Source organism: Papaver somniferum, chromosome 7, assembly GCF_003573695.1.
Source record: "Papaver somniferum cultivar HN1 chromosome 7, ASM357369v1, whole genome shotgun sequence".
Lineage (NCBI taxonomy): Eukaryota > Viridiplantae > Streptophyta > Magnoliopsida > Ranunculales > Papaveraceae > Papaver > Papaver somniferum.
The window spans coordinates 25,789,230-25,813,962 of NC_039364.1; the positions used below are offsets into that span (position 1 = coordinate 25,789,230).

The 24,733-nt window shown below is 36.3% G+C and overlaps 4 protein-coding genes across 4 annotated transcripts; 2 read left to right on the plus strand and 2 right to left on the minus strand.

Annotated features, from left to right (window-relative positions):
• The first annotated feature begins 120 nt into the window (after window positions 1-120).
• Window positions 121-4,473, plus strand: LOC113292987. The gene is made up of 9 exons (XM_026541778.1): window positions 121-301; window positions 1,158-1,280; window positions 1,467-1,568; window positions 1,731-2,048; window positions 3,122-3,295; window positions 3,384-3,645; window positions 3,740-3,924; window positions 4,004-4,073; window positions 4,194-4,473. Exons 1-7 carry the CDS (start codon window positions 194-196, stop codon window positions 3,922-3,924), a joined length of 1,272 nt encoding a protein of 423 aa, XP_026397563.1. The 5' UTR covers window positions 121-193; the 3' UTR covers window positions 4,004-4,073; window positions 4,194-4,473.
• A 730-nt stretch (window positions 4,474-5,203) lies between these two features.
• On the plus strand, window positions 5,204-9,474 carry LOC113300610 (ribosome biogenesis protein BMS1 homolog). Its single transcript, XM_026549817.1, has 11 exons — window positions 5,204-5,436; window positions 5,517-5,607; window positions 5,688-5,825; window positions 6,140-6,330; window positions 6,533-6,743; window positions 7,038-7,385; window positions 7,499-7,744; window positions 7,875-8,087; window positions 8,286-8,480; window positions 8,564-8,665; window positions 9,044-9,474. The coding sequence occupies exons 3-11, from the start codon at window positions 5,823-5,825 to the stop codon at window positions 9,140-9,142; spliced, it is 1,608 nt and encodes a 535-aa protein (XP_026405602.1). The 5' UTR covers window positions 5,204-5,436; window positions 5,517-5,607; window positions 5,688-5,822; the 3' UTR covers window positions 9,143-9,474.
• A 748-nt stretch (window positions 9,475-10,222) lies between these two features.
• Window positions 10,223-10,855, minus strand: LOC113296040 (cytochrome P450 CYP749A22-like). Its single transcript, XM_026544379.1, has 2 exons — window positions 10,349-10,855; window positions 10,223-10,272 (listed from the first exon to the last, which is right to left on the minus strand). The coding sequence occupies exons 1-2, from the start codon at window positions 10,679-10,681 to the stop codon at window positions 10,237-10,239; spliced, it is 369 nt and encodes a 122-aa protein (XP_026400164.1). The 5' UTR covers window positions 10,682-10,855; the 3' UTR covers window positions 10,223-10,236.
• Window positions 10,856-13,322: 2,467 nt separating this feature from the next.
• On the minus strand, window positions 13,323-21,799 carry LOC113296750 (methyltransferase-like protein 13). Its single transcript, XM_026545077.1, has 15 exons — window positions 21,262-21,799; window positions 21,088-21,154; window positions 20,600-20,781; window positions 19,631-19,891; window positions 19,114-19,197; window positions 18,957-19,004; window positions 18,741-18,805; window positions 18,334-18,382; window positions 17,365-17,602; window positions 16,392-16,513; window positions 15,999-16,079; window positions 15,843-15,917; window positions 14,439-14,563; window positions 14,184-14,334; window positions 13,323-13,636 (listed from the first exon to the last, which is right to left on the minus strand). The coding sequence occupies exons 1-15, from the start codon at window positions 21,757-21,759 to the stop codon at window positions 13,439-13,441; spliced, it is 2,244 nt and encodes a 747-aa protein (XP_026400862.1). The 5' UTR covers window positions 21,760-21,799; the 3' UTR covers window positions 13,323-13,438.
• Between the last annotated feature and the right edge of the window lie 2,934 nt (window positions 21,800-24,733).

Here is a 24,733-nt window from a genome sequence, read left to right on the forward strand (position 1 = left end):
TTTGCAAACCAAGTGGATGTCTGTATCGTGGAGTATCTTGGGGGACGGAACCGACTTCGATGAAATAATAAGAAGGTCGGGGCGCGGAAGTCGGAACACGTAGATATAGTTGTGGTTTTCTCATCCTTTCTCTACCTAAAAAGAAAATTTTCACTTCTAATTTCGATCAGAAAAAGTTCCAGGATAACCATCCATGGATTCAGTAGAGTCGATGTTCTCTCAACTTAAACTCCATGCTGAATCTGCTTGTACTATTGTTGTTGCTTACCTTGGCAGGATTGGAGTGGCTCTAGCCACCGATGTAAGCATGATTCTTACAAAATCGAAGTTCTCAAAATTTCTAGATTAACTTGATTTTCTTTGTTTTTTTTTTTGATCGGAAACTTGATTTTCTTTCTTAAAGGTGAATGTTGATTGTTGAGATTTGATTTGAAACCCTATTCATGATCTAAGTTCTCAAAATTTCAAGATTAACTTGCTTTTCTTTGTTTTTCTTTTGATCGGCAACTTGATTTTCTTTCTTAAAGGTGAGTGTTGGTTGTTGAGATTTGATTTGAAACCCTATTCATGATCTAAGTTCTCAAAATTTCAAGATTAAGTTGCTTTTGTTTGTTTTTTTTTTGATCGGCGACTTGATTTTCTTTCTTAAAGATGAATGTTGACTGATGATTGTTGAGATTTGATTTGAAACCCTATTCATGAACTTGTTTAGTTTCCTCTTAATTCTGAGGTTGATTTCATAGTGATGAGTAATTTGTAGCATGATGATAAAAGGGAGAATCCTACACCCTCCTAATTTAGTTTCTCAATTGAACTTAATCGTCATATTCTGGTCGGTTTTGGTGATTATAGTATTAAGTTCTAGTCTCGTCTGAAAATGTCTTAGAGATGTCTCATCTGAAACTATCTTTGTATCTAGTCTGTAATTTCTCTTTATTGTTTCTAACCTTGTGGAAATTTGCAGAAGAAAAGTCAGAAAACCATATTAGTGCATTTCTTTGGTGTGTGTCTGTCTGTGTGAGAGAGAGGGAGGGTCTTATAAGTAGAAACTTCTGCTGTGGACGTACATGTGGCTTATAATTTTTACATCTTCTATTGCAAGTTTAGCATGTATTTGGTTGTTATTATGAGAGCTGACTAAAGGTATACTATTCTAGGGGCGTACTGCTGGTGATGGTGTTTTCCCCATAGCTGCTGGCATTACAAAATTAGCAGATCCTTGCCCTTTGCCATCTGCTTCCAAAATGAAAGGATTGAGCGAAAATGCTGGTTATACGCAGGTTGTTAAGCTTTCCTAACTTATATTTTTACTACGCCGAAGTATCTTGTACAGCTTATTTTACTGTTTGCTATACCATTTGGATGAAATTTCAGTTACTGCAGTCATTTTACATCTGTGAAATTTTAGTTTCTTAATGAATGGGTTCGACTTTCATATCTGACAACCTATTTGTTTCAAAATCAAGGTTGAACTTGCTCGAACGCAGCAGACCTACAGACAACGACGTGCTATGGTCTTTCCTAAGGGGAGGCCGAGAACTATTAGGCAGTTACATAAAGTCTGTAAGGTAAAGAACTTATGTGCTTATCCGGCACCTTCCCGTAATTCACCTTTTTTAGTTGCACATGTGCATGTTCTCAGCATCAATTATGTTCTGTTTGCTGAAGATTCTCAAATAAACCTGTATTTAGAACTTTTTATATGCTTTATAATAAAGCCTTATTTTCAGCATGATCCGTGCCCAGAGATTGTAAAATATGGGACGACTATATTTACAATCAACTGTGGTATTGAAGGAGGTATCTACGTAGTCGTTGATGGCTTGGGACACACACCAAGAAGACATGATGGCGAGGAGGAGCTCGAAGTACATGTTGAAGAAGCACATGAAATGGATGGTGATGATTCAGAGGATGGGGATGATACAGATGACATATGTGGTTGGAAAGAACAGAAGGCATACTACCTTGGAAACAATTACATGGTTGCTGCAGTTGCGGGTAGTAATACATGGTTCAAACCTATCATCCAAAATCGGACAAGAAGGGTATTTCTTTTTTTTCTTTTCTTGAAAAGATAAATGGTTAGATTTTATTAAAATGGAGGAAAAAAACAACTTAGGACTAGTTGCCCAAGCCTAGTACAGCCTCCCAATTCAGAACGATGTCTCTCAAAGAGTACCCCTGGAACCAGTGGTGACTGGATCCCCATTGATAGATCATTCTCTTTTATTCATTTACTACTGTTTCATTTTCTCTAGAATGTTGCTTAGCCATTATCTGCGATTTTTCTCGTTCCATAGAACCCCTATCACTGCAAATGGCAAAATAGTCCAGTCCATTGCATTAGTTGCTCTTTTATGGTGGTTTTGTGAACCCGAGAGCTGTTCCTTTTGGATACTAAATAATTCCAAATTTGTTGAGTATGGGAACAATGTATCAATAGATGTTCTACCTCTTCTAGAGTATTTGAGCAGAAACAGCATTGAATCTCTGCCATATTGTATCCCCTGTTGAGTAGATTATCGATTCTAGGGATTGCATTCTGGAAAGCTAACCAAGCAAAAAATTGAGCCTTCTTTGGAACAGACTTCCTCCACACATACTTGTAATCAAATGCATTTTCTCCTGCAGTTGATTTCATACACTGTTCATAAGCATCCTTTGTTGTGTATTTTGTATTCGAGCATACTAGAGTGTCCTCACCTTCCCCTAATTCTGGTGGGACTCCCAAAGAATTCAAAGATTTGTGAACTCCATTTCTTTCTCACTGTTTGGTTGCTTCTTTAACTGAATTGTCTGTTCCCTTTCTTGAATTCTGCAACCTTTGCATCCTTGTCTGCTACCAATTTGAAAGCTCTCTGGTGAGAAAGATAAAATGGAGCAGAGTCCCACCATTTATCTTTCCAAAATTTTACAACTTTACCATTTGCAATTTTGATGGAGGAGTTCATATGCAATAACCTTGTTCTTTTTGAATCGTTTCCCAATAACCTTTTCCATGTGGTTTGGAGTATTTCATTTGCCAACATTTCTTTTTTACTTTATTTGATTGCAAAACTAAATCATAACAGATTAGTATTTCACAATAAAGATAGTCAACTTTCGTTTTTATTTTTAGATGAGGGGGAATAAGAAGTTAAACCCTGAGCAGTGCGCAAAATTCACCGATAACTACCTCAACAACAAGAAAAACAAGCCCAATCTACACAAGTACTCAATGACACTTGAAGAGTTAAGGGAAGCTAATCAGATGAAATGTGAAATCATTTATGGGGCTTTCATCCATCACAAGGTGAGCGTCTGCCCAAAGTTAAGTTTCCTTTTAAATTATGACCACATTCATATGACTGTAACTTATGTTTTCGTTAATGTATTTTAAGGGAGACTTGGTTCCAAGTGTGTTTGTCGGAAACGAAACAGAAGTCTTAGAAGTTGTTCATCATCAACGTACTGGGAGGACACGTTGGAAGCCTTCATTTTTTGCTGGTGGAAGCGGGGCAAAGTTTGCAGACCAGGTTCTCAGATATTACGCAGATCAAATTGCAAGTGACAGTCTTACTTCGGAGGAGATAAGGATGATTTGTTTTGAAGCCATGGAACAGGCTTACTTGCAAGATCCTGGGACAGGAGGGATGTTTACAGGTATACTGACAGGCAAAAAAATTGATCTGAATTTTGTCTATTTTCTTAATTAATGAATGAACTGCTGATATATTTTGTTCTTTTTATGAAACAGTTTATCATATCCAGTATGATACTATCAGCGAGTATTGCGTAGACTGTACACGTGTTCGAGCAGTAATCGAGAATTTTAACAAAAAGAAACATCAACAAAAGAGACGAAAGGTAAAGCAGGTAGAAAAGAGGCAAGCATGGCAACAAGCCAGAGCCCGTCGTTTTCGCAAAAAGAGAAAAAATTAGGTAAAGTTACAATCCTAGTCTTATGAAGAGTCCATATTTAGTTTAACAACAATACTTACCCCATGAATCTGTGTTGCAGTCAAGGTCAATGCTAGTATGTTGTGGCTAATCGTCTTCGTGATTTGTACAAAGATGGCATTGGCATGATAGTGAGTTTCTCAACTCTTTGATATTTATACTTCTATTCACATTTGTGATATTTTAAAAAAACTACTGATCGATTCTCAGGTCTGATGCTATTTTCATTTGAAATTGTCTAACTTGAACAGGTAATTAGAGAAATTGGAGTTGATTGGTAACAATACACATTACACTGGTCTTTTGCGTCTGTTATCTTTGGGAGCATTTTGATCCGGACGTTGAATGGTGGGATTTGTTTTTCATTTCAACATTCCTTCATTTAGATTTTCAGCACTTACAATGATCTCTGTAGGAAGCAACATATTCCTAAGAGGAACATGCTGCTAGCTTGTTAGAAGTTGTGAAAAAAAGACACCAGATAGTTTTCTTTTGTTGTGATCCTCATTAGAGAGTAAAAAACAATGATCGTATGCATAATGCATTTAAATTGTCGAGAAATTCTTTCAAGAATTTACCAGTGCCACCATAATTCTCATTTTTCCTTTGTACAAAATCTTACAGCATAAAATACGACTTCCTTGCCAACAAAAAGAAGTCTTTTTACATCCTCTACAAAGAACAAATGATAAAATATATGTGCCACATGAGTAAAATTTAACAGCTTGTGGAGGTTTGCCTTGGCCGTAGGTTTGGTAAATTATTGCTCCAACTGCATTAGTAAATATATACGGGGTGTCTGATCATCATGAAGAGCAGAAAAGGTTAGATATTATGATATGTCATACATCATGGCCAAATAGAAGCTTCTGGAAAACTAACCATTCTAAAGCATGTTAAGTAACACATTTAAGGGGAAGACGGGAAGTAAATACATTGGCCATTTCAGCCAAGTCAACAGCGAACCATCAACTAATATAATTCACACAAGGCTACACTTATGTCGGTAGGCTCAATTCAGGCAATAGATTAGAGACACACCTTGACTCCAATGAGCTGTGCTTCAGTGTAACACCCTTTGGACTGGAGGTCCCGAAACCCAATTTGAACACTGCTAAATTTGAGCTCACAGACGCATACAAAATAAATTTTGGGGGTACACTTGTCGGGTATACAGGGCAAAACCTCTGAAGAATAGAACCGGAACTGGCCATACACTGACTCATAAACGATTCTTATATAAAAAAAAGAGGTCCAGTGGAAAGCCCTAACTATCACCGATTCTTATAATGGTGTCTGCTTCGTCTTTTTCATCCGGTAGTACTCAACGAGATGGTAATTCTGTTCCTGAAGAACCCTTAAAAGAAAAGGAAGCGATATGACGATGATGCCAACTTACAATCTGAAGCTACTTGTGATCAGAAGGATCAACAAATTGATCCGGAAGAAGAAGAACAAGCTCCATACATAATTCTAGTTCAAGGACCTCCCAATGTAATTATATCTTTCGATTTTTATCAAATTTAGGTTTTGTTATTGTTTCTTTGATTAGTTTCTGAAGCAATATACTGTAGGTTGGGAAGTCCCTGTTGATTAAATCGTTAATCAAGTTTTATACAAAGCGAAGTCTCAATGACATTCAAGGACCCATTACCGTTATAGCAGGTATTTGTTACCATCATGTGATTGTAATTGTCTCAAAAGTTTTTAAGCTTGATTATGCTTTTGATTGAATGTGTTGTTAGGTAAGAAAAGGAGGCTACAGTTTGTGCCATCATTGATGCTTCAAAGTATGCCCGAATGATGTGTGTGCCATCATTGATGCTTCAAAGTATGCCGATCTAGTGCTATTACTTATCGATGCAAGTTATGGCTTTGAAATGGTAAGTCATTACTATATGAAGCTCAGAGTATAAGAATCCTTTATGACTCTGATTCCTTCTATACATTTATAGTTTTTGATTCACATGCTAGCTACATACATGCTACATCATGTAACAACTGCACTCCCATATTACTAATTGTGGTTGCTTTTCACCAATAGAGAAAGCAAGTCAATGTTATCTGATTGCATGCTTTGCTTCCATGCGTAACACTCTAAGTAGCTCGTTTATGTCTTTTAATATGCTCGATTTAAATCCTAGCTTCGAAGGGTTATTTTTCTTATATTTTTCCTTTGGACCCTTGTTGGTTTCAGGAAACATTTGAGTTCCATACCCTTTTACAAGTTCACGGCACTCCAAAGGTTATGGGAGTTCTTACACATCTGGATAAGTTCGAAGATAAAAATAAAATGAGTGAAACCAAGCAGCGTCTCAGGCTTCAATTCTGGACTGAAATATATGATGGAGCAGAACTATTCTACTTATCTGGTCTTGACCGTGGGATGTAAGTTTTTTCCAATATAGCAAAGTGTCTAGGGCCATATAGTTCCTGCACCTACCATGTAACATTTTTGTGATATTGTTCGTCAATCTTGAATTCAATAAACTCACTAAAAGAGGATTAAGAGAACTGTATATGTCAATCTGGTAGGAATGTAGGATTTCTGCTTGTTCATCGTGGTTTCTTATCCAGTCTATAATAACAGGTACAGGAAATCTCAAATTCACAAACTAGCAAGATTTATATCAGATATGAAATTGCATCCCTTGTCATGGCGAGCTGCGCATCCTTATCTGCTGGTAGATCATTTTGAAGATATTACTCCTCCAGAAAGATTGCACATGGACAGAAAATGCTATAGAAAGATATCTTTGGCTGGTTATCTTCGAGGCTGTAATATTAAGAAAGGAAATAAGGTACACATTTTTTAGAGTAGTTATTCCGACTCTCAGATCATCTTGTATCAGATCTATAGAGTGGTTGCATTCTTGTACAGCAACCTTGTCATATATCATGTCAAATTGTGTTTCGGTGTCCATTCCTGATAGCTATAACATACTGGCTAAATAGCATCTTGCATAGAAATGTCTCATCTGAATACTATTTTGTATCTAGTCTGTTGGTTTTCCTTATTGTTCTAAACTTGTGCAAAATTGTAGAAGAAAAGTCACAAAACCATATAAGAATTGACTAAAGGTGTATTTTTCTAGGTACATATTGCTGGTGTTGGTGATTTCCCTATAGCTGGCATTACAAAGTTAGCTGATCCTTGCCCTTTACCATCTACTGCCAAAATGAAGGGATTGAGCGTTAAGAAACTCTTCTGTTATGCTCTAATGCCTGCTCTTACGGATCTTTTGTGGGACAAATGTCTAGACCAAATAGACACTCCTGATGAATCTGTTCAGTTTTCTAATGTCGACGAAATTGGGAAAGGGACTTATGTAATGTTGGAAGTTTGTGATGTTCCCTTTGAGATGGTTGAAACATTTGATCCCTGTCACCCTATTCTCGTTGGAGGTATCAGTCTTGAAGAGGAAAATGTTGGTTATATGCAGGTCGTTAAGCCTTCTAACTTTTACTTTTATTACGTTAAAGTATGTTGTATTGCCTATTGTATGATGTCCGTCTACAGAACTTCTTATTCATGTACGTTGTGCTGTTCTTCCAGGCAAGGATTAAGCAGCATAGTTGGTACACAAAATCATTGAAGACAAGAGATTCAATCACTATTTCAATTGGTTGGAGGCGTTACCAGACAACACCGGTGTTTGCCACAGAAGAAACCAGACGAAGTGGTTCACATGAAATGCTCCGCTGCACTCCTGAGAACACTTACTGTTTTGCGATGTTTTGGGGCCCTCTTGCATTCCGCAATACTGGATTTGTCGTTGTTCAGAATGTCGCAGACGATAAGGTTTGATGTATTCTACTATTTGAGTAATCTATACGATGGATATAAATCCAACTACTGATAATTTGCGCGTGTGTTGAATTACTATTGTGTTTTGTTGACGACTTACATTTTTGTTGCACTTGAACCCCAGGCAGCTTTTCAGATCGCAGCAACTGGTGTGATACTGGGTCTCAACCAAGCTGAAAAGATTGTGATGGAATGTAAGAGGAAAGGAACTCTTTACAAGATTATTAATGGGAATACTGCTCTTATCATGGACATGTTCAAATCAGATCTTGACGTTACCAGACATAAAAATGTAGTAATTAATACCTCGAGTGGAGTTCGTGGAAGCGTTGTTGAGGTTTGTGTCCCATGATTGGAAGTTTGAGACTATCACTAATCTAGTAATCTGCTATAGAGTTGGCTAAAACTGTTTTTTCTAGTGAATATCTAAATTGTAAACATACATGCTTGTGTTGAAATCTTTTGTTGTATTGGGAGCTCCTGCATTCCTGTGAAGCTTGATTTCTGTGTTACTAATCATATTATCTTGGGGCAGGCTGCACGAAAAAAGCTTGTTTATAAACTAATGAGGAAGGGAGATCAACCTAGAGAAGAAGGGATTGCTAGATGCGCATTTTATCGCAAAATCATTTCAAGTGATGAATTTTTCAGAGTTGTATGGAAACCAGTTCAGGTTCCTCGCTGTTTCAATCCATTCACAGCATCCCAGTTCAGGGATTCACTTGACAAGGTTATCTTCTAATCTGAACTTTGGGCATGACTTACAAATTTTCATTCTGCCATATCTGACTTCATATTTGTTTCAAAACCAAGGATGATCCTACTCGAAGGCGGCAGGCCCTTGGACAACGACGTGATGTGGTCTGTTCAGAGGGGGAGTCTAGAACTAGTGAGCAGTTGCGTAAAGAGTACAAGGTAAAGAACTTTTGTGTTGCTATTATTATCATACAAATAGTACTCATTTGAAGTTTCAAAATGAGTAGATTTTGTTTTTAGGATTCTAGTAGTGGGGAAACATCCTCGTCTGTTTTATTTTCACATCCCAGATGATTTTCATCTGGGCCCAGAAGTAGTGTACTAGATAATGCTAGTAAAGAAAGGGTTTGTCCCCACTTAAACTGCTTTCCTTTCGGTTTATGAATGTTGCCAATATCTTTACTAGTAAAGAAAGGGGACGAGGGTGCGTCCCCTCGTCTGCTTTCCTTTTTGTCTATGTGTGGTAGAGAGCCTTGTTCAGTACAGCTTTCAGTGTAATGAAGGTGTCAAACTGATTTGATTGATATTATTTGACAGATTAAAAAGAAGCAGCAGGTAATGAAGAAGAAAAAATCACAAATGTTGGTGTTGCCCCAGGGGAAAAAGCGCTTTAAAAAAAGGGTGAAGTTTTACTAAGGAGAGTAACGGAAAGATTAAGGCTAGAAAAAATCACAAATGTATTGCATATACTTAACTTTAGCTCGAAGTTTGTATCTGAAGGATAAAGTTACAGTTCGCATCAGCTTCAAAGAAAACCTAGTTGTAGTGGGAAAGCTGTAATAATTCCTCACATTTTGGAGTCGTGTATATGGAACCATCAATATAGTTGTCTGCTCTTGTATATTTAGATTCTCAGTTGTCTATCTTGCAATGTGGTTGGTTGGTAGTGGTAAAGTTGAGACCTAGTGTTAACCATCTTTTGTCCTGGTTGTGTATATGGTCCTCGAGCTTTATTTATGTGGTGCTTAATTTTGTCTACATGAATCCTTGCGTTGTCATTCTTCATTATATAGCGTCAGAGATAAGTTGTGTGGATTGTTTAGCAGAAAAGGCTGCTCTATTAAGGAGTGGTGAAGTGTTGGGAGTACAATTCTAGGCCTAGTTTTTTTTTTCGCTAGACTAGAAAATCCAAATGAGATTTCAAATGCTTAAACTTCTTGTGCTAAAGACTTTGTTGTGTTTCCATGGTAGAATCTGTCCTTTAATTCCTTGTGAATTCAAAATTTTGTAAAGGAAAATCGAAACTGGATTCTCAGGTAATTTTCCGTGACCCCTTGCGCCTAACTTTGGGTTCAGATCAGATAACAATATATAATCAAGTAGGATTTGTACAAACATAATGTTGACACACACACTTCTGCAAACCATACAAAGCATTCTCACACTGGTGTACAATTGTTTCAGATCCAACTTTGCCTGAAACTCCTGTTATTACTTGGCATCACTCAATGGGGTGAAGAGTGAGTTGAAGACCATATTGAGGGCAACTCACCAGGCCATGAATAGGGGAGTGTACATAGCCAGGGGAGACAGTAAGACTGTATTTTTGCAGAATCATGGTGAGTGCAATCTTAGCTTGGTTAACAGCAAAATTCATACCAACACAATTTCGAGGTCCGGCGGAACAAAACCAAATTTGTTATGTGTAGCTGTCAATGTACCTTCTGAAAATCTCTCCGGTTTAAAAAGTTGAACATCTTCTCCCCATATCTCAGGGTCATGGTGAGGTGCTAAAGGCGTAATGTTTCATTTATGATCATATTCATCTGCAAGAAAGTAAATCAAACTTGGATTACAGAATTTGGACAACTAAAAAGATTTTCAGTGTTGTGTGGCACTTACAGTTTTTAGTTTTGGTAGGATGTTTTCATAAGTAGGAAGATTTTGACTTTGATCTTCTTTTAGCAACTCAATTACTTCATTTCTGGCCTTTTCTTGCCAATCTGCGTGAGTGGCTAGTAATAAACATGTCCATGTAAGTAAAGCTGTGGCGGTTTCATGACCAGCATCGTAGAAAGTTTTGCATTCATCTATGAGATCTTCAAGAGTAATTCTTTTATTTTCGTGATAAGCTACAATGAGTGATCCAAGAAAATCATTTCCATATCCATCTACTTCTCCCATTTTCAACTTGGCTTCTCTTTTATTTATTATCTTTAATATGGATTTGTGCATTTCTTCTTCAATTTTCTCCGAATCAACAAAAGTTGAGTGAAATGAATCAAGTCTACACTAAAAAGAAAAGAAAAAAAACTACGCATGGAATGGAAGTGCAGGTACCTAACAAGCTTTCAATGAAATGAAGCTTGAGCTATATGAATGAAAGTGCCTTGAAAGGTTTAGAATGAAAAGCATGGCTAGCCAATTTCCGGTGCCTCGCCCATTTTCGATCTCGGCTCATAACAAGTCCATCGCCAAACAACTTTTCAATGAGCCCATCATTTTTCTTTTTCGTTTATGTCCCATCTCTATTAATGCAAAATTTCCTTCATCAAATCTGGTTCGGTTACAATCAATTGAGCGCTAGTACCATACCACATCAGAAATGTTTTACCATAGATTTTGATCCATGAGTGTATGTGTGGTTGAATTTTGAGGAAAGTATCGTGTGACGAGTATGGTGACAACTCCATGGTTGTGGCCATGGATTCCCTTCTCATTTTGAAGGCTTCTTTGTTGTTTCCATAGAAGAGTTTGTAAGGGGGACCTTTGATACCTTGTGATCGGAACACCCTCGGTAAAGAAATGGCTGCAAGAAAAGTTCTCCTGATTGCCCATCCAAAAACTATTGAAGGACTGCAAAATGTTGAATTTCCACCAAACACAACTTCAAAAATTCAACCTCCTGACGAAGGGATTATACGAGCTTTTAAAATGCATTATCATTGTCGATTTTATAGAGGTTTTTTTGAAGGATATGAATGAGGCGTCAAATCCAGAAAAAATAAATGTGTTACATGCAATAAATCTTGCAATTTTAGGATGGACTACCGATGTTCGTACAGGTACACTTGCAAACTACTTTCGTCATTGTAAATTTCGATCAACAGGTAACACAAGTTTAGATAATTTGAATGAATATACAGATCGTGAAATGATTCAAGACTTGCAAAATTTGATCAAAAAGTTGGGCTATCGCAAATCAATGAATGTCGAAGATGTCCTAAATTATCCGGAAGAAAATGAAGTTACACAGCTGTTGACTAATGAAAAAATAATTGAGAATGTTATGGGAATTGATAAAGATGTGGAAGAAGATGATGAAAGTTCTACAATAGAGCTCCCTTCACGAAACGAGGCTATTAAAGCGGCAATCATATTGAATAGTTTCTTGCTGAGCTATGAAAAAACAACACCAAAAATTCTTACAATGATAAGAAAAATTAGAGATGAAATTCAATGCCATATTGATTTTAGCAAAAAACAGAAGACAATTAAATCATTTTTCAAAAATCTTCGTAAATCATTAATGTATTGAATATATATAATGCATTATTAATTTATATTTCATATGGGGTCTACATAGGTGATCAAAAATGTATTATCTTATAATTTTAGTGAATTATTAATTTGGCACGTTGTCCCCGACTCGGGACCGACCAAAAATATTATTTAAGAGAATTTATTAAAGGTTTATTTTTTAATTAATATTATTTAAATGATTACATAATTTTGGTTGGTAACCTTGCCACAAGGTGGGCTCCAACACCTTTTTGAATAGAAATACCTAATCTATGAAAAATAAAGTTACCAACACCACTACTAGCATCATTACAAACTAAGCAGTTCTTCAAATGCTTAAAAAAACATAAAGTATCCTCACCTAATTCCCCCAAGTAGAGAAAGCTAAAATGCCAAGCCCATAACCAAGTGAAACGCACTTATCCAAGTATTTGGTACGTTTTCGTGCAACAGCATTAGAAATAGCTTTGCCAGGGACAAAAGAGAGAATACCTTCACCGGTGAAGGGAGATACCCCTGTAGCATCCATGCAGACATCCTTACCATTTTCCCAGTTGAGGACGAGGATATCAGCCGGCCGTAGGTCTTTGTCATCATCTGACATGAGCCCAAGAGAGATTTCCTTGCGCGCATGCACACTAGCTTTGTAACAAATGTCGACAACCACATCACGTACAAAGTCATGTCGAAACTTAACCCCAACATCCTTAGCACAATGAAGCGCATTATCTCCATAAATATCCATAGATTTGTTACAACTAGAACACAAATTCTCAACAAACAAAGGAATACCCAAGCGATAGCAAAGGACAGCTCTGAACTGTCTAGGCCCGAGATAATCGAGTATTTATTAAATAATTGAGTATTAATTATAAGAATTTCTACTGTATATGGAATTGGAAACAGTGTCACACTTATTTGGCCAAGGATGTGTCAAGAGGGGGAAAGTAAGTGAAGACATTGATTTATCTGTATTAATTTGTTTGTTTCGTTATTGTTTTGATAAATAATTTTAATTTTCCATTTGATTCTTATTGTTTAGGCACTGGCATCACAAAGGGTTCGTTTATTGTTTTTGGAGTACTGTAATTAATCAGAATCCTAAATTAGGGTTAGTATTTTTTGAAGAAGAAGATGGTAAAAAGATTATAATACATAGTCAAACTTAATTTGACTTTTATAGGTGGTAAATAGGAAAAATAGAATTGAAAAGTAGAATTATCTTATAAATTATGAGATAGATGGTAAATAGGAAAAATATGGGTGGTGGATAGGTAAAACCAATCATAATACTTGGTTCAAACCAACAAGTAGAGCAAAATCTGTCAGTTAATGACAATGAGAAACCGTCTAGTAGACAAATTGGATGGGATTAAAGAATACAGAACCTTGTAGTGAGGGTGAACATAATCAAAATTACACAAACCTTTTTTAAGGATTAGGATTTGATAACTCTAGTATAAAACACATCTATTTTAAACATTTGATCTTTTTTGCAGTACTAAAAATGTTTTCGCTTCTATCCGGGTTGGTACACTTCAATAGCTTCTGAAGTTGAAGAGCAGCTTCGGGAAAGTTTTCTTCTTTAAGAGGCACATCCATTGGGAGGGCAAGAATTACTTCATTAACATCTTCCTCGAGCTGTAGGTAAAAGAGGCTGTCGAACACCTGGAAACAAAAATCATATAGAAATTTAATGTTATTGATCCATGAAAGAACTATAGGAATTCAATGGAGATAATGACAGGCAAAAGAGACTACTACTTGATGACATGGAACGAATCTAACTATCTGTTCTTACATATATTGTTTTAAGGATTTAAGGTACAGCAGCAGTCCAGTTTGAGTTGGATTAAACTTCTCAGAACCAAAATCTATTGATATGCAATTGCTGCTTACATATTTGAGCTCTAATTTAATGGAAAATTTTATGCTGGTGAAGCCAACTCAAATTCCTCAGCTTGCCAGAATTCTTTACAAACATTCCCGAGAATCTAAAAGGGATTTTACTTATGACTCAGATCTCGAGTCTTGATATCTGAAATACAACCTACAATTTGCAAGAACCCCTACATATAAGTAGGCAATCACTCAGCTGCTGGTACCATTGTAGATTCAGAAATAATTTGGCCGTGAACCAATTGCCTAAGTGCAGCATCACTAGCAGACCTTATTGTCAATCTTTAACAAACTACTAAAGTGCTAATGCTCTTACCTTTTTCAGCTTAGAAACAACCACCTCCCTAATGGCTTTAGATCTTGCGACCAAATTAATAACAAAGAGACCTCCTTCTGAAAGAGATTTCTTCACTGACAAGAGAAAAGATTCCTCCAAGAAGTCCTCTGGGGGGCAGGTCATTCCAGAGCTACAGAAAAAAAAATATAGCACCATACACACCAAAAAAAACTTAGGTGGACTTCACATCAATGTAATGATGAAACAAAAGTTATCGATAGTGACTGTTTTCACCTTGAGTCGGAGGAGTCGGCATCAATAATCAGTATGTCAATTTTCTCGCGAATACTAGTTTCATTGGAAGATGATGCAGCAGTAGCAGCATCTTCAATAAACTTGATCCCATCCACCACATGTACCTACACCATCAGAAAGGGAAGTCACAAGATGAACTACAGCAAAATAAGTTGATATCTAAGACGGAATGGAGATGGCCCTTCGCATCAATTTCAGATGGAGAGTACTTTTCACAAGCATCTGATTAAATGGTCAGCATCTTATAAAAGCTGGCCAAATGTACTGCCAGATACTCCCGAACGATATATAATACTGTAGAACAAGAAAAATTGTGATAATATGATTGGTATAAACTTTTCAGCATTTATACACACGCAGAATAAATGTTTTTCTGCTAGTTCACCTATTATATGGGCGAGGACACCATGGAAAAGAAGCAGAGAATCCCGTCTATTACTCTCAATCTCACTCACAGGTCTATGTTACAGTGTCAACCAAACCACTTGAGAAATGAAACATATATCCAAACAGGAAAGAATCCTAAATAATACATGCAAGTTGTTTCTTACCCCTCACGGGAAAAAAAATAGGCATCTTGTAAATCACAAGTTCGATCTATAGGTATGCCTCTGTTAATAACTTCAACCAACCCGCTTTAAGAAAATGAAACAAGTATAATATAATTACTAACATATTATTCATCAAAGACATAACCACAGATGAACAGACTGTGTGTGCCAAAGCATTTCAGCTTACAAACCTATCACAATTGAATTTAGGCCATAATTTTCTGCAAACATTGGGATTAAGTTCCACCAGGAAAACCTAAAATAGGTTGATATTTACGGATTGTATTGATAGACCTTGAGGTGAGATTCCATACGGACAAAAACCATGCCTGGCTGGCTGGCTTTTTGTGTCTAAGTTAGACTGAGTGCATTACACATCTACCACAAAGATATTTGACCTGACCCAAAGAACCTAGCCCAGTATATGAGATATCATACAAGACATAACCACAGATGTGCATATTGCATGTGTGCCAAAGCATTTTACTTACAAGTCAAGTCCATTGGAACTTACGCCACATAATTGTTCCCAAACAATGAAATCAGCTTCTATAAGGAAAACCTAACATAGGCAGATTTTTACTATTCCAATAATGATCCTTAAGGTGAGACCCCTCTAGGCACAAAAACCATGACAGCCTTTTTGTATTAAAGTTGAATCGAGTGCATTATTTATAGAAATCTTATCTTCACATATTTCACCTAATTTAAAGCTGCTAGCCATAAGAAGATTTTTAAAACATTGAAGGGACTTGCATGTAACAAACCTTGCCCTCCTCTTATCTTTAATTTAGGATGAACGGAGGACATTGATAAGGTATGAACAAATTACCTTTAATTGATTGTCCTCAGTAAAAGTAAAATAATCTCTTGCCAGGGTTACAATTACAGGATCTAATTCAACCACCTGTGCAAATGAAAAAGAAGAGCATAAGCATTTCTCATATCCGATGAATCCATAATATAATATCCAAGTTAGTGCATCTACCTCGATATCCAAACAAGGAATACACCCACGAATAAACATAGGAAGAAGCCCAGCTCCAAGACCAATTATAACAGTCTTCATCTGTCAAACATAAGATCCCGGATAGATAAATAATTAAATATGCACTCGATGTACTAAATAACTAATGTCCAAGGTAGCAAGCATGATTTAGTAGGCTTGTACCAACTGATAAACGGCTTGAGGGAATGCTCAAGCTGATAGCATGTAATGATGATTGCACTTACAAAAATAAAAATATCAATCACCAAAAGTTGGACCAAACTTCTGAAACTATTTTTTGAACCAAACTTCTGTTTTTCTTTTCTTTGATGGAATTCATTCTGAACCCAACTCTAACAAGAATAAAGTTCTTAAGAAAGAATCCTTTCTTACCGTTCTTCCAGATGATGCTATGGTTTCAAGATTAGAGGCAGCCAGCATAAAGCCAGATATAATCCCAGTATGATAAGAGCTGGCGAGGTAATGGTGATCAACCTTAAGAATGCTTTTGGGATCTACAAAACAAGAAAGAAAAGAGACAAGAGTAAAAATAAAAAACGATACAATGTCAAACCAGATTATGATAAAGGTCTTTTTAAAAAGATGGCAAACATTAAACAAGATGTTTGATTGCTACACAGTTTCCAAGAAATATCCAAGGTCTCCATAGAAGAGGACACCAACTGAACTAATATCATACACTGGACAATGAATTGAACCTTCCTGCCACCAGAATGAGATGAACTTACAGTGAAACCTCGTAATAGGCAATAGTTGGTACAACAATCTGGCCAATATTTGGCAATATTACACCGATCCTTCGCCTATCGTAATTTATAGAACTTCTCAGTTGTTTCTTGAATACGGAGTTCTAGTTACTCTAGCTTAAGAGAAGTTATGTCGGTCCCTTAAGGTCATAATAATCAACTAAACAAAATCTAGCCTACATGTCAACCCTGAAAGAAAGCTGTTTTATGAAATTGATACACCAAATTTTATGTGGTGAACGCCTAGTAGCAGCCAGTCATCAGTGAGACTGCAGGTCTAGGAATCTTTTTTTTGCAGCTGCTCTTAAATGCTGAATGCCTTGTGCTATATATTAAGTTTAAAATATTTAAATGACTATAAGTGGAGCTTGGTACCCTTTTTACTTCCTTCCATATTATTATAGGATCTATTTGAAGTTTCCACGAGTTCGTCTGCACCAGAGCCACTCAGGAAATAACGATCTTTAAAAATGTGAATATCGGTCAATTTTCTCAAACACCAAAGAAAGGTGACTGAACCTAGACACTAGTTCATCAGTGCAGCTAGCATTGGATTCTGAAAAGCAAAACAGATTTAAGAAAACAGAGTAAATAATCACCAGAACTTCTTTGGTTTCCGTTTTTCCTGGATTTGGCAGAGTTGCTTTTTTTCTTCTCTGTTTGTCCAGGATTTTCTCTTGTTACCAAAGCTTCTGACTGCACCAACCCCACACTTCTTTCAAAAGTAAGCCGGCGAAATGTCAAATCTTTAGATGGAGTGACACCAGCGTCTTCACCATTCACATTTTCATAGACCACGTCTTCGACGGTAATGGGTCCAGTCATAGCAGATGTGACCTACGGTATAGTAACGACGGAATACGTGTCAAACAAAAATCAAGAACCACCGCTATGCATAAAAAAGTGTTTGTAACCATAAAAGACAATCTAAATCAGGACGATCAAAGGGATACAAAATTAGTGACTCCTTATAAGACGATCGAAGGGATACAAAATTCACGACTCTTTATAAAGGAAATCAAATGGGATTATACATAGTATATAATGAACTGAAAAGGGATGTTTCATTGCTCAAACAAGTCCATGCTTCACTTACACCATCATAAACAAGACAGGCAAGGATCCACCATAGAGGCAGCTTTAAATTACCTCCCCTAACTTCTTTCATATTCTAGCATGTCCTAGATGAAGAAAGTATAGAGGAACATGAATCATATAGGAAAAGAACTACCATCTACACAAATAAGAAAATATGATATTCATCTTAGCTAATACTAGGCGAAAGGCAAGCAAAACATCATTATAAGCTTATCAAAAACATCAGTAACGTAGGAGTCTGTGATGTAACAAAGTTAAATGTTATTCGACAAATGATACGAATGCAATGTTTTCTTGTTAAATAGTATCAGTAAACATTAACATACTGCACATGTCTATGTATCTGCCATGACAATAAACCCTCAAGTTGACATTCCAATGTTTATTTTATCCCTGGAGAATGATAACCAGAAAACGACCAAGTTTTATTGACAAGGTAATATTTTTTAGCAAAAATGGGAGCATATAACCTGGTGAACAACTTTCCTCCGCTTAACACCATCACTGGCCATCATGAACCTGCAAATACGAACTGTGAGAAGTTTGAAAACAGGCAGTCTTTTTAATAAGCAGGGATGGATAAGCTTCGGTCATTCCAGGTTCACACATATGTGTATACATATGCCGCATGTTTGTTTATGAGAAGATAAAAACAAATAGAGGAAGAAGAATTAGTCACAGATAATTTATCATCTAACTAATCTTTCATCCCTTCCTATGCCAATAACTAGAATGAAAAAAAAAAAAAGGAATGTTAATGCTTCTGGAAGGTTGAACGGAAACATACCAACATGATCCGTCTAGGGAACAGAGAGGTAGCGCAAAAGACAAAAAAAAGGAGCAGCAGAAACATACTAAAAAAGGTAAGTCAACATACGGTATTTTGGCCTCATCATCATGCTCGCCGGGTGCCAAATCTTCTACTAAAGGGGATAGGTCCTTCTGAAAGAGAAAGCAGACCGAGTAAGTAAGAAGAAATCACACCGTAACAGCCTAGTAGAAAACATATAACTTCACCTAAGTATCTCTTTTTTTCGAATATAAATGGAATCGTGTCCAAAAATCGAAATTCCAATAACAAGATTATAATTACCTGGATTTCATCCATACTCGCATGAGTGTGTCTGGCATCTAAGAAAACCTAAATTAAAACAGAAAAATTAAAAAAAAACTATCATAAATAAAGCAAAATGAAGGAGATGTACAAATAGAATTCCAAAAAGTCTTGTAGTAAGTCATAGATATGATACCATGATTAGACGAGCTGCTTTGGAACTTTCCACAACCATCCATTGTCCTTCTTCCGATGAGAAAAGCCATTCATGAGCTCGGACCTAGATTTTAATATTTTGTATAAACATCAACAGAGTCAAGAATTCACCAGCCTTTTCTTTAGAACATTTTTGGGTTGGAATAATTAGGGGGTGAAAAGATTAGGCAGGTCTATCCACGCCACAGATGTAGATGTACCTTTTGAGTAGATTCAACAGATACATGTCATTTTAGTTATAGCTGTTTTTCTAAAATATTTGTTCGTGGAATATACGATGGAATGTAAATGTGATGCTAAACTGGGTCTCACCTTTCATTTTCAAGGCATTGAATAATTAAAATGGAGTTTCAGTGCTCAAGTGTAATTTGTATGCTTGAGATAATTGTTTCCACGGTATATTAATTTAAGAGTGAAGGGCAGTAGAATCGGAGAAGAAAAGTAATATGATGATACAAAATATTAAACCAGGTAAAGCATTCGCCGAGATTACAAACCTTAGGGACGATAAAAACTCCACAGTGATAAATGAATGGGTCAGCTAATTTCTTAGCATCCACAATTACAGCTTTGTAACTGAAACGAGACCCCCCTTCTTCACCCAATGTAAGAAGGAACCTCCGGCCTAAAGAGATCTTCTTCAGATCACCTTTAGCTCCTAGCTTTAGATCTTCAAGAGAATACAAAATATCAGAACCAGGCGAGCATTCACTGCGTATTTTATTCTCAGCTTCAAGCGCTTCAAAGAGACCACAGCTCTGCAATAACACACCTTCACTTATTTACTGATGAACTATTTCAAGATGTTTGGTCAGCATGGAATCATATTATACCTATGTTGTCAAAGGCGTCGCCTAGGCGCCAAAGTGGCCTTATTTTTGAACTGGGCGCCACGCAGTTCTAGGCGCTCAGGCAAAGGCGCCAAAGTGGCATTTTGCGCCAAAAAAGGAAGAAAAAAAATATTGCCAAAATCTTTTACATTAAGTCATACACTAATATTTTAAAACCCTAAGCTAGTTATGTTAAGAAACAGATCATATATAGCTGTTTTTGTTAGTTATTGTAACAATAGTAAAGGAAAAAAATTCTTTCCAAATCCTTTGCACGTCTTTTTCAGTAAGATTTATTACAAGCTAATATATAAATCCTAAGCTAATTATCAGTTATGTCAAGAACATAATTATCAGTTATCAGTTATATCAGTACAGGAATATTAGTTATTTTTAATATTTATTGTTATACAATATTTCTCCACCATTTATATAAAAACCTATGTGGGAATTATTGTTCTACGCTGCGGCTTCGCCGCGCCTCGCTGCGGCTCGGGATTTTACACCCGACGCCGTGCGGCGCCTTGCGTCCATGACAACATAGATACCATCTACATTCCCTAATACCCATATGTCCCCTAACAGGTACAGCATTGTAACAAAAGGATCCTATAAGATAAGTATCATACGACATACCTGATTCTTATCGCAATCAAGAGAAGCCTGCTCAAACGATGATTTGATCTGGTATGAATCAGCCAATTTGTCTTTTTCAGCAATCACCATGAAGGTTCGAAAAGTTGGCTTGTTAGATGGTTTGCTAGGTACGACGTGAAGATTCATTTTCCATCCGAACCTAAATTTCGAGAAAAGTAAACCTACAAAAGAAACAGAAAATTGCATATGATAAGTATCATGTTTCAGAATACCTAATGTGATAGCATATGCAAAATTTGCACACGACACTACATGAAATGGATACTTAAATGGTAACAGGTACGTAATCGGTCAAAAATGAATGCCTAATTGGTTTAACCAATTAGGCACAAAACACTTAAAATTTTAGGCCAGCTTACAACGTCTAATTCCATAACCAATACTGTATAGAACTCTACTGAGGTGACATTGCTCAGATAAGTTTAAGCTTACTTGAATCACTACAAAGAAGGAAATGAAGAGCATACCTAAAACATGAGACTCAGCCAGTGTGAGACACACAAAAGTACCTCCTGTTCTCAAAACTCTTTTTACCTGGCAACAAATGCAAACTGCCCATGTAAACCCAAAATAAACTACATCCAGATATTGCGAAAAACAAAACAATAATCTATATAATTGAAGATTCAAGTTCATCTGACCTCAGCTAAATATTGAGTTCCCAGTTTAGGTCCAAGCTCTGGCTCCATTAAAGCATCTAATCCTCCTTTATCAAGAACAACATCAAAAATCCCATCCTTAAACTGCATCTGTGTCATATCCATAACACGCCATTTCATACTCGGTCTCGTCCGGATATTCCTCCGTAACATATCAGAGATGACGACTTTTGAGAAATCGATATTAGTGATGTTCTGAAATCCAGCATCATAAACATTTTCCGATAATTTAGAATTTCCACAACCAGGAACTAGAATCTGAAGATCCGACGGCGGTGGTGGTGGTGTTAGGGTTTGAGTGGTGTGGTTAGATAGATGAGAAAGAAGTGGGGTTTTGAGAAATTGCCATTCTGCGTACCATTCGAAGGTGTCGTCACTACCTCTGATACTGAAGAATTTGTCCCAGTTTTCTTTGCTTGTGAAATCACCAAGTGTGCTTAGTAAATCAGCTGATGATGATGCTTCTGCTTTCTTCGCCATATCCAAGGGTTTTAGAAAGAGTTTTACTGGTTTTGACTCTTCTTTGATTTTCTTGTTATGAAAAAGCGAAGGGGATGCTAGGGATTAATGCGGTGTATCTGGATCGGTTGGGTCGTATTTGAACGGAGTATATCCGTCTAAATCGGTTCTAGGGACAAGAAGGGGAATCGGGGAATCCAATTTGGTGTAAAAGTTCTGAGCAATTGAATCTTCTCTTCCCCTGACTCGCGTTTGAATTTGACTTTATTCCCTGACTCAGCTCGAGTCAGACGTCAGGTCGTTTGTTTTTTATTTGAGTCAGATCTGATTTGGACTCATTTGAATCAGGGAATAAAATGCCCTTGACTCATGGGACCAAGTTATTGAGTCAAATCCAGACGAATCAGATTCGGACGACTCAAATGAGTCGGGAAAAAACAAGCAAGGTGTGAGTTTGGACACTCGTTGAAGAATGTGTATATAATCAGACTCTTTACGAGAGAGTTGAGTATCCGATGGTATTTAATCGCATCCGCCGTATAAGTTAGAACACGGGATATGAGATGAAATGCGAAAGGAAAATATTGTATCTTTTTCAAAATCAAATAGTAGATGGGTGAAGTAGTGTTTTCGGACTGTACTACAGACTTATCGTCATTTGGTAAAGAAAAAACTACCAAAACGGCAGACTTTCTAATGTTCGAGTTTTTGGTTGAGATAGATAGGAGAATATGTTTCTCATGAAATGAATATAATCTCACACATTACAGCTAACAGAAACATAAGAGTGTATCACTAAAAACGCTCATAATTATTGGATATTTTCAAGAATGAGTAATATGGTGACTTTCCGAAAAGTTTTTAAAATGGAGAAAGAAATTGGATACTTCAGGTTAGTAACTTATTCATTGTGTAATGTAAAGTCATAAAAGAGCCTACCCAAAATGAATCAGGTAAAGTAGCTTTAGCTTTAATAAGAAAAATTCTACAAACGTCTAAAATATGCTTATGTTTTGCTTCAACCACTTCATTTCGTTCAGAAGTATATTGGCAAGTGAATTCATGTTTAATATCACGACGATTGGTAAAAGTAGCAAGTTCATTATTAATAAATTCACCACCACCATCTATCCTTATTATGATATTCTCAATTTGATTTTTGAAGTTAAAAAAGATTGTCTTAAAATCAGACTTTGCATGAAGTGGAAAGAACCAACACGATTTTGTGAAATCATCAGTGACACTAACATAATAGAGATTATCATTATTTGACATTACAAGTGCAGGACTCCATAAGCACATGTACAAAATCTTTAGTGGCTTAGAAGTACAATGAGAAGAAATACTAAATCGTAGTTGATGAGATTTTCCTGATTGACGATATTCACATAAGAGTTGTGTTTTTTTTTTACAGTATTGTCAATAGACTGATAAACTTTTTGTAAAGTTTGAAATGAAGTATGAGTTGTAATGCTAGATTTATGGTGAAAATTTACTAGTGTGTAGAGCCTGAAATGATGGTTTCAATTTGGATTGCAAGACCATTGTCTTGAGGACCCTGCAACGGAATCTTCCCAATTTGAAGATCATGTATTATGTAACCAATGGAAAACAAGCGATAAATTTATGAACCGGCGAAAGATTATTGGATGTCCGTGGAACATGTAAAACACTTGGAGAGTTAAAAAAAAAAACACAAATAATAGGCATACCTTCACGACAAGCAGTTTGAATGTACTCATATCCATCATATGAAGTATATTCATCAAGTTGGGAAGTATCTGAGACATTAAGGTTATTTGCTCCACTATCTACAAAACAAGGATTCTCCCACAAAGATATTTGTTGTTTTCGACATGGAATGAAGATTATGTGAAGGAGCACAACCTTGATAAGTAAAATTTAGTTATTGGAGCATTCAGCTGCAGAATGACCATCTATTCTGCAAATTTAACATTGAATCTTATTTCCGTAATTAAAGATAAATGAGGTACTGAATTAAATCCACAATAAACAAGTTTAGACATTTGTTGGTTAAAGCCACCTATAAAGTTGGGATTAAAGAGTCGTTTAGATTTATAATTTTGGATACATCCACCTCTCATCATTGGATGTGAATTCATAAATTGTTGATGTAATTTTTTTGGAAATTACTACGGAAATTTATGTTAGCCAGAAAAGCTTTATTCTCATTATCGGCAATGAGAGACTTAATTATGGAGGTAATAACAATTTCTTCAATTTATAAGATGATTGTGAAGCTCAACACTAGTAGCAGGAGGGTATCCAACAATGTTAGATGTAACGAAAGTTCAAATGAGGAGCTCATTCCAAATATAGTATTAACAACAAGCTTGCTATCAATAACTACATACCTGGCGGCCCCATACGTACGACTTTCTTGATCTCATTCAGATAAGTTGTGATGAAATCATTTACTAATCAAATAAATTGTGGTTTTGTACGAGTTGAATAGTATAAGTAGAAGATACTTGACAAAATCGAATTTCAATGTTTGTCCATAATACATTGAAGAAATAACTCCGTCAAAATATGGAATATTGTTGAATCTGACATCGTGGAATTAAGCCATGGAATGATAGTTGAATATTCATCTTGCCAGAGAATGTAAGTAGGATTAACAATGATGTGTTCGTTGATGTCAATACGTCTTCAGGTTCTTCAGAGTAACACGATCCTGTCTCAACATTCATAGACTTCTTATTTTAACCTAACGAAGTTGAATTTAGTAATCTAATTAAGCGACCTTGAGTTTTGGGACTAAAATATGACAACCAAACTTGACATACCAATGCTTGGCGGGTTCAACCAACCAAATTAATAGTTATCTTCACACTCTTATCATATATTTCTTTCAGATCAACATATATTTTCTTAAAAGCAAGATAGTTATCGTAAGATTGGTATGCTCCAAAAGCATCAACAATTGAAAGATACTTAATAATTCATATAGTAACAAATATTTGGTTCAAAT

What these genes read in the sequence shown, in the direction of transcription:
- LOC113292987 (XM_026541778.1), top strand. Translation starts at nt 194, where the DNA reads ATGGATTCAGTAGAGTCGATGTTCTCTCAACTTAAACTCCATGCTGAA. An exon ending in AAAATGCTGGTTATACGCAG is followed by an intron (nt 1,281 to 1,466) that starts GTTGTTAAGCTT and finishes TTCAAAATCAAG; the next exon opens with GTTGAACTTGCTCGAACGCA. An exon ending in GACAGGAGGGATGTTTACAG is followed by an intron (nt 3,646 to 3,739) that starts GTATACTGACAG and finishes TTTATGAAACAG; the next exon opens with TTTATCATATCCAGTATGAT.
- LOC113300610 (XM_026549817.1), top strand. An exon ending in AGAATGTCGCAGACGATAAG is followed by an intron (nt 7,745 to 7,874) that starts GTTTGATGTATT and finishes CTTGAACCCCAG; the next exon opens with GCAGCTTTTCAGATCGCAGC. An exon ending in TTCGTGGAAGCGTTGTTGAG is followed by an intron (nt 8,088 to 8,285) that starts GTTTGTGTCCCA and finishes ATCTTGGGGCAG; the next exon opens with GCTGCACGAAAAAAGCTTGT.
- LOC113296040 (XM_026544379.1), bottom strand. Translation starts at nt 10,681, where the DNA reads ATGCACAAATCCATATTAAAGATAATAAATAAAAGAGAAGCCAAGTTG. An exon ending in TCCTACCAAAACTAAAAACT is followed by an intron (nt 10,273 to 10,348) that starts GTAAGTGCCACA and finishes ACTTTCTTGCAG; the next exon opens with ATGAATATGATCATAAATGA.
- LOC113296750 (XM_026545077.1), bottom strand. Translation starts at nt 21,759, where the DNA reads ATGGCGAAGAAAGCAGAAGCATCATCATCAGCTGATTTACTAAGCACA. An exon ending in GGCTGAGTCTCATGTTTTAG is followed by an intron (nt 20,782 to 21,087) that starts GTATGCTCTTCA and finishes TTTCTTTTGTAG; the next exon opens with GTTTACTTTTCTCGAAATTT. An exon ending in TTGATTGCGATAAGAATCAG is followed by an intron (nt 19,892 to 20,599) that starts GTATGTCGTATG and finishes GTGTTATTGCAG; the next exon opens with AGCTGTGGTCTCTTTGAAGC.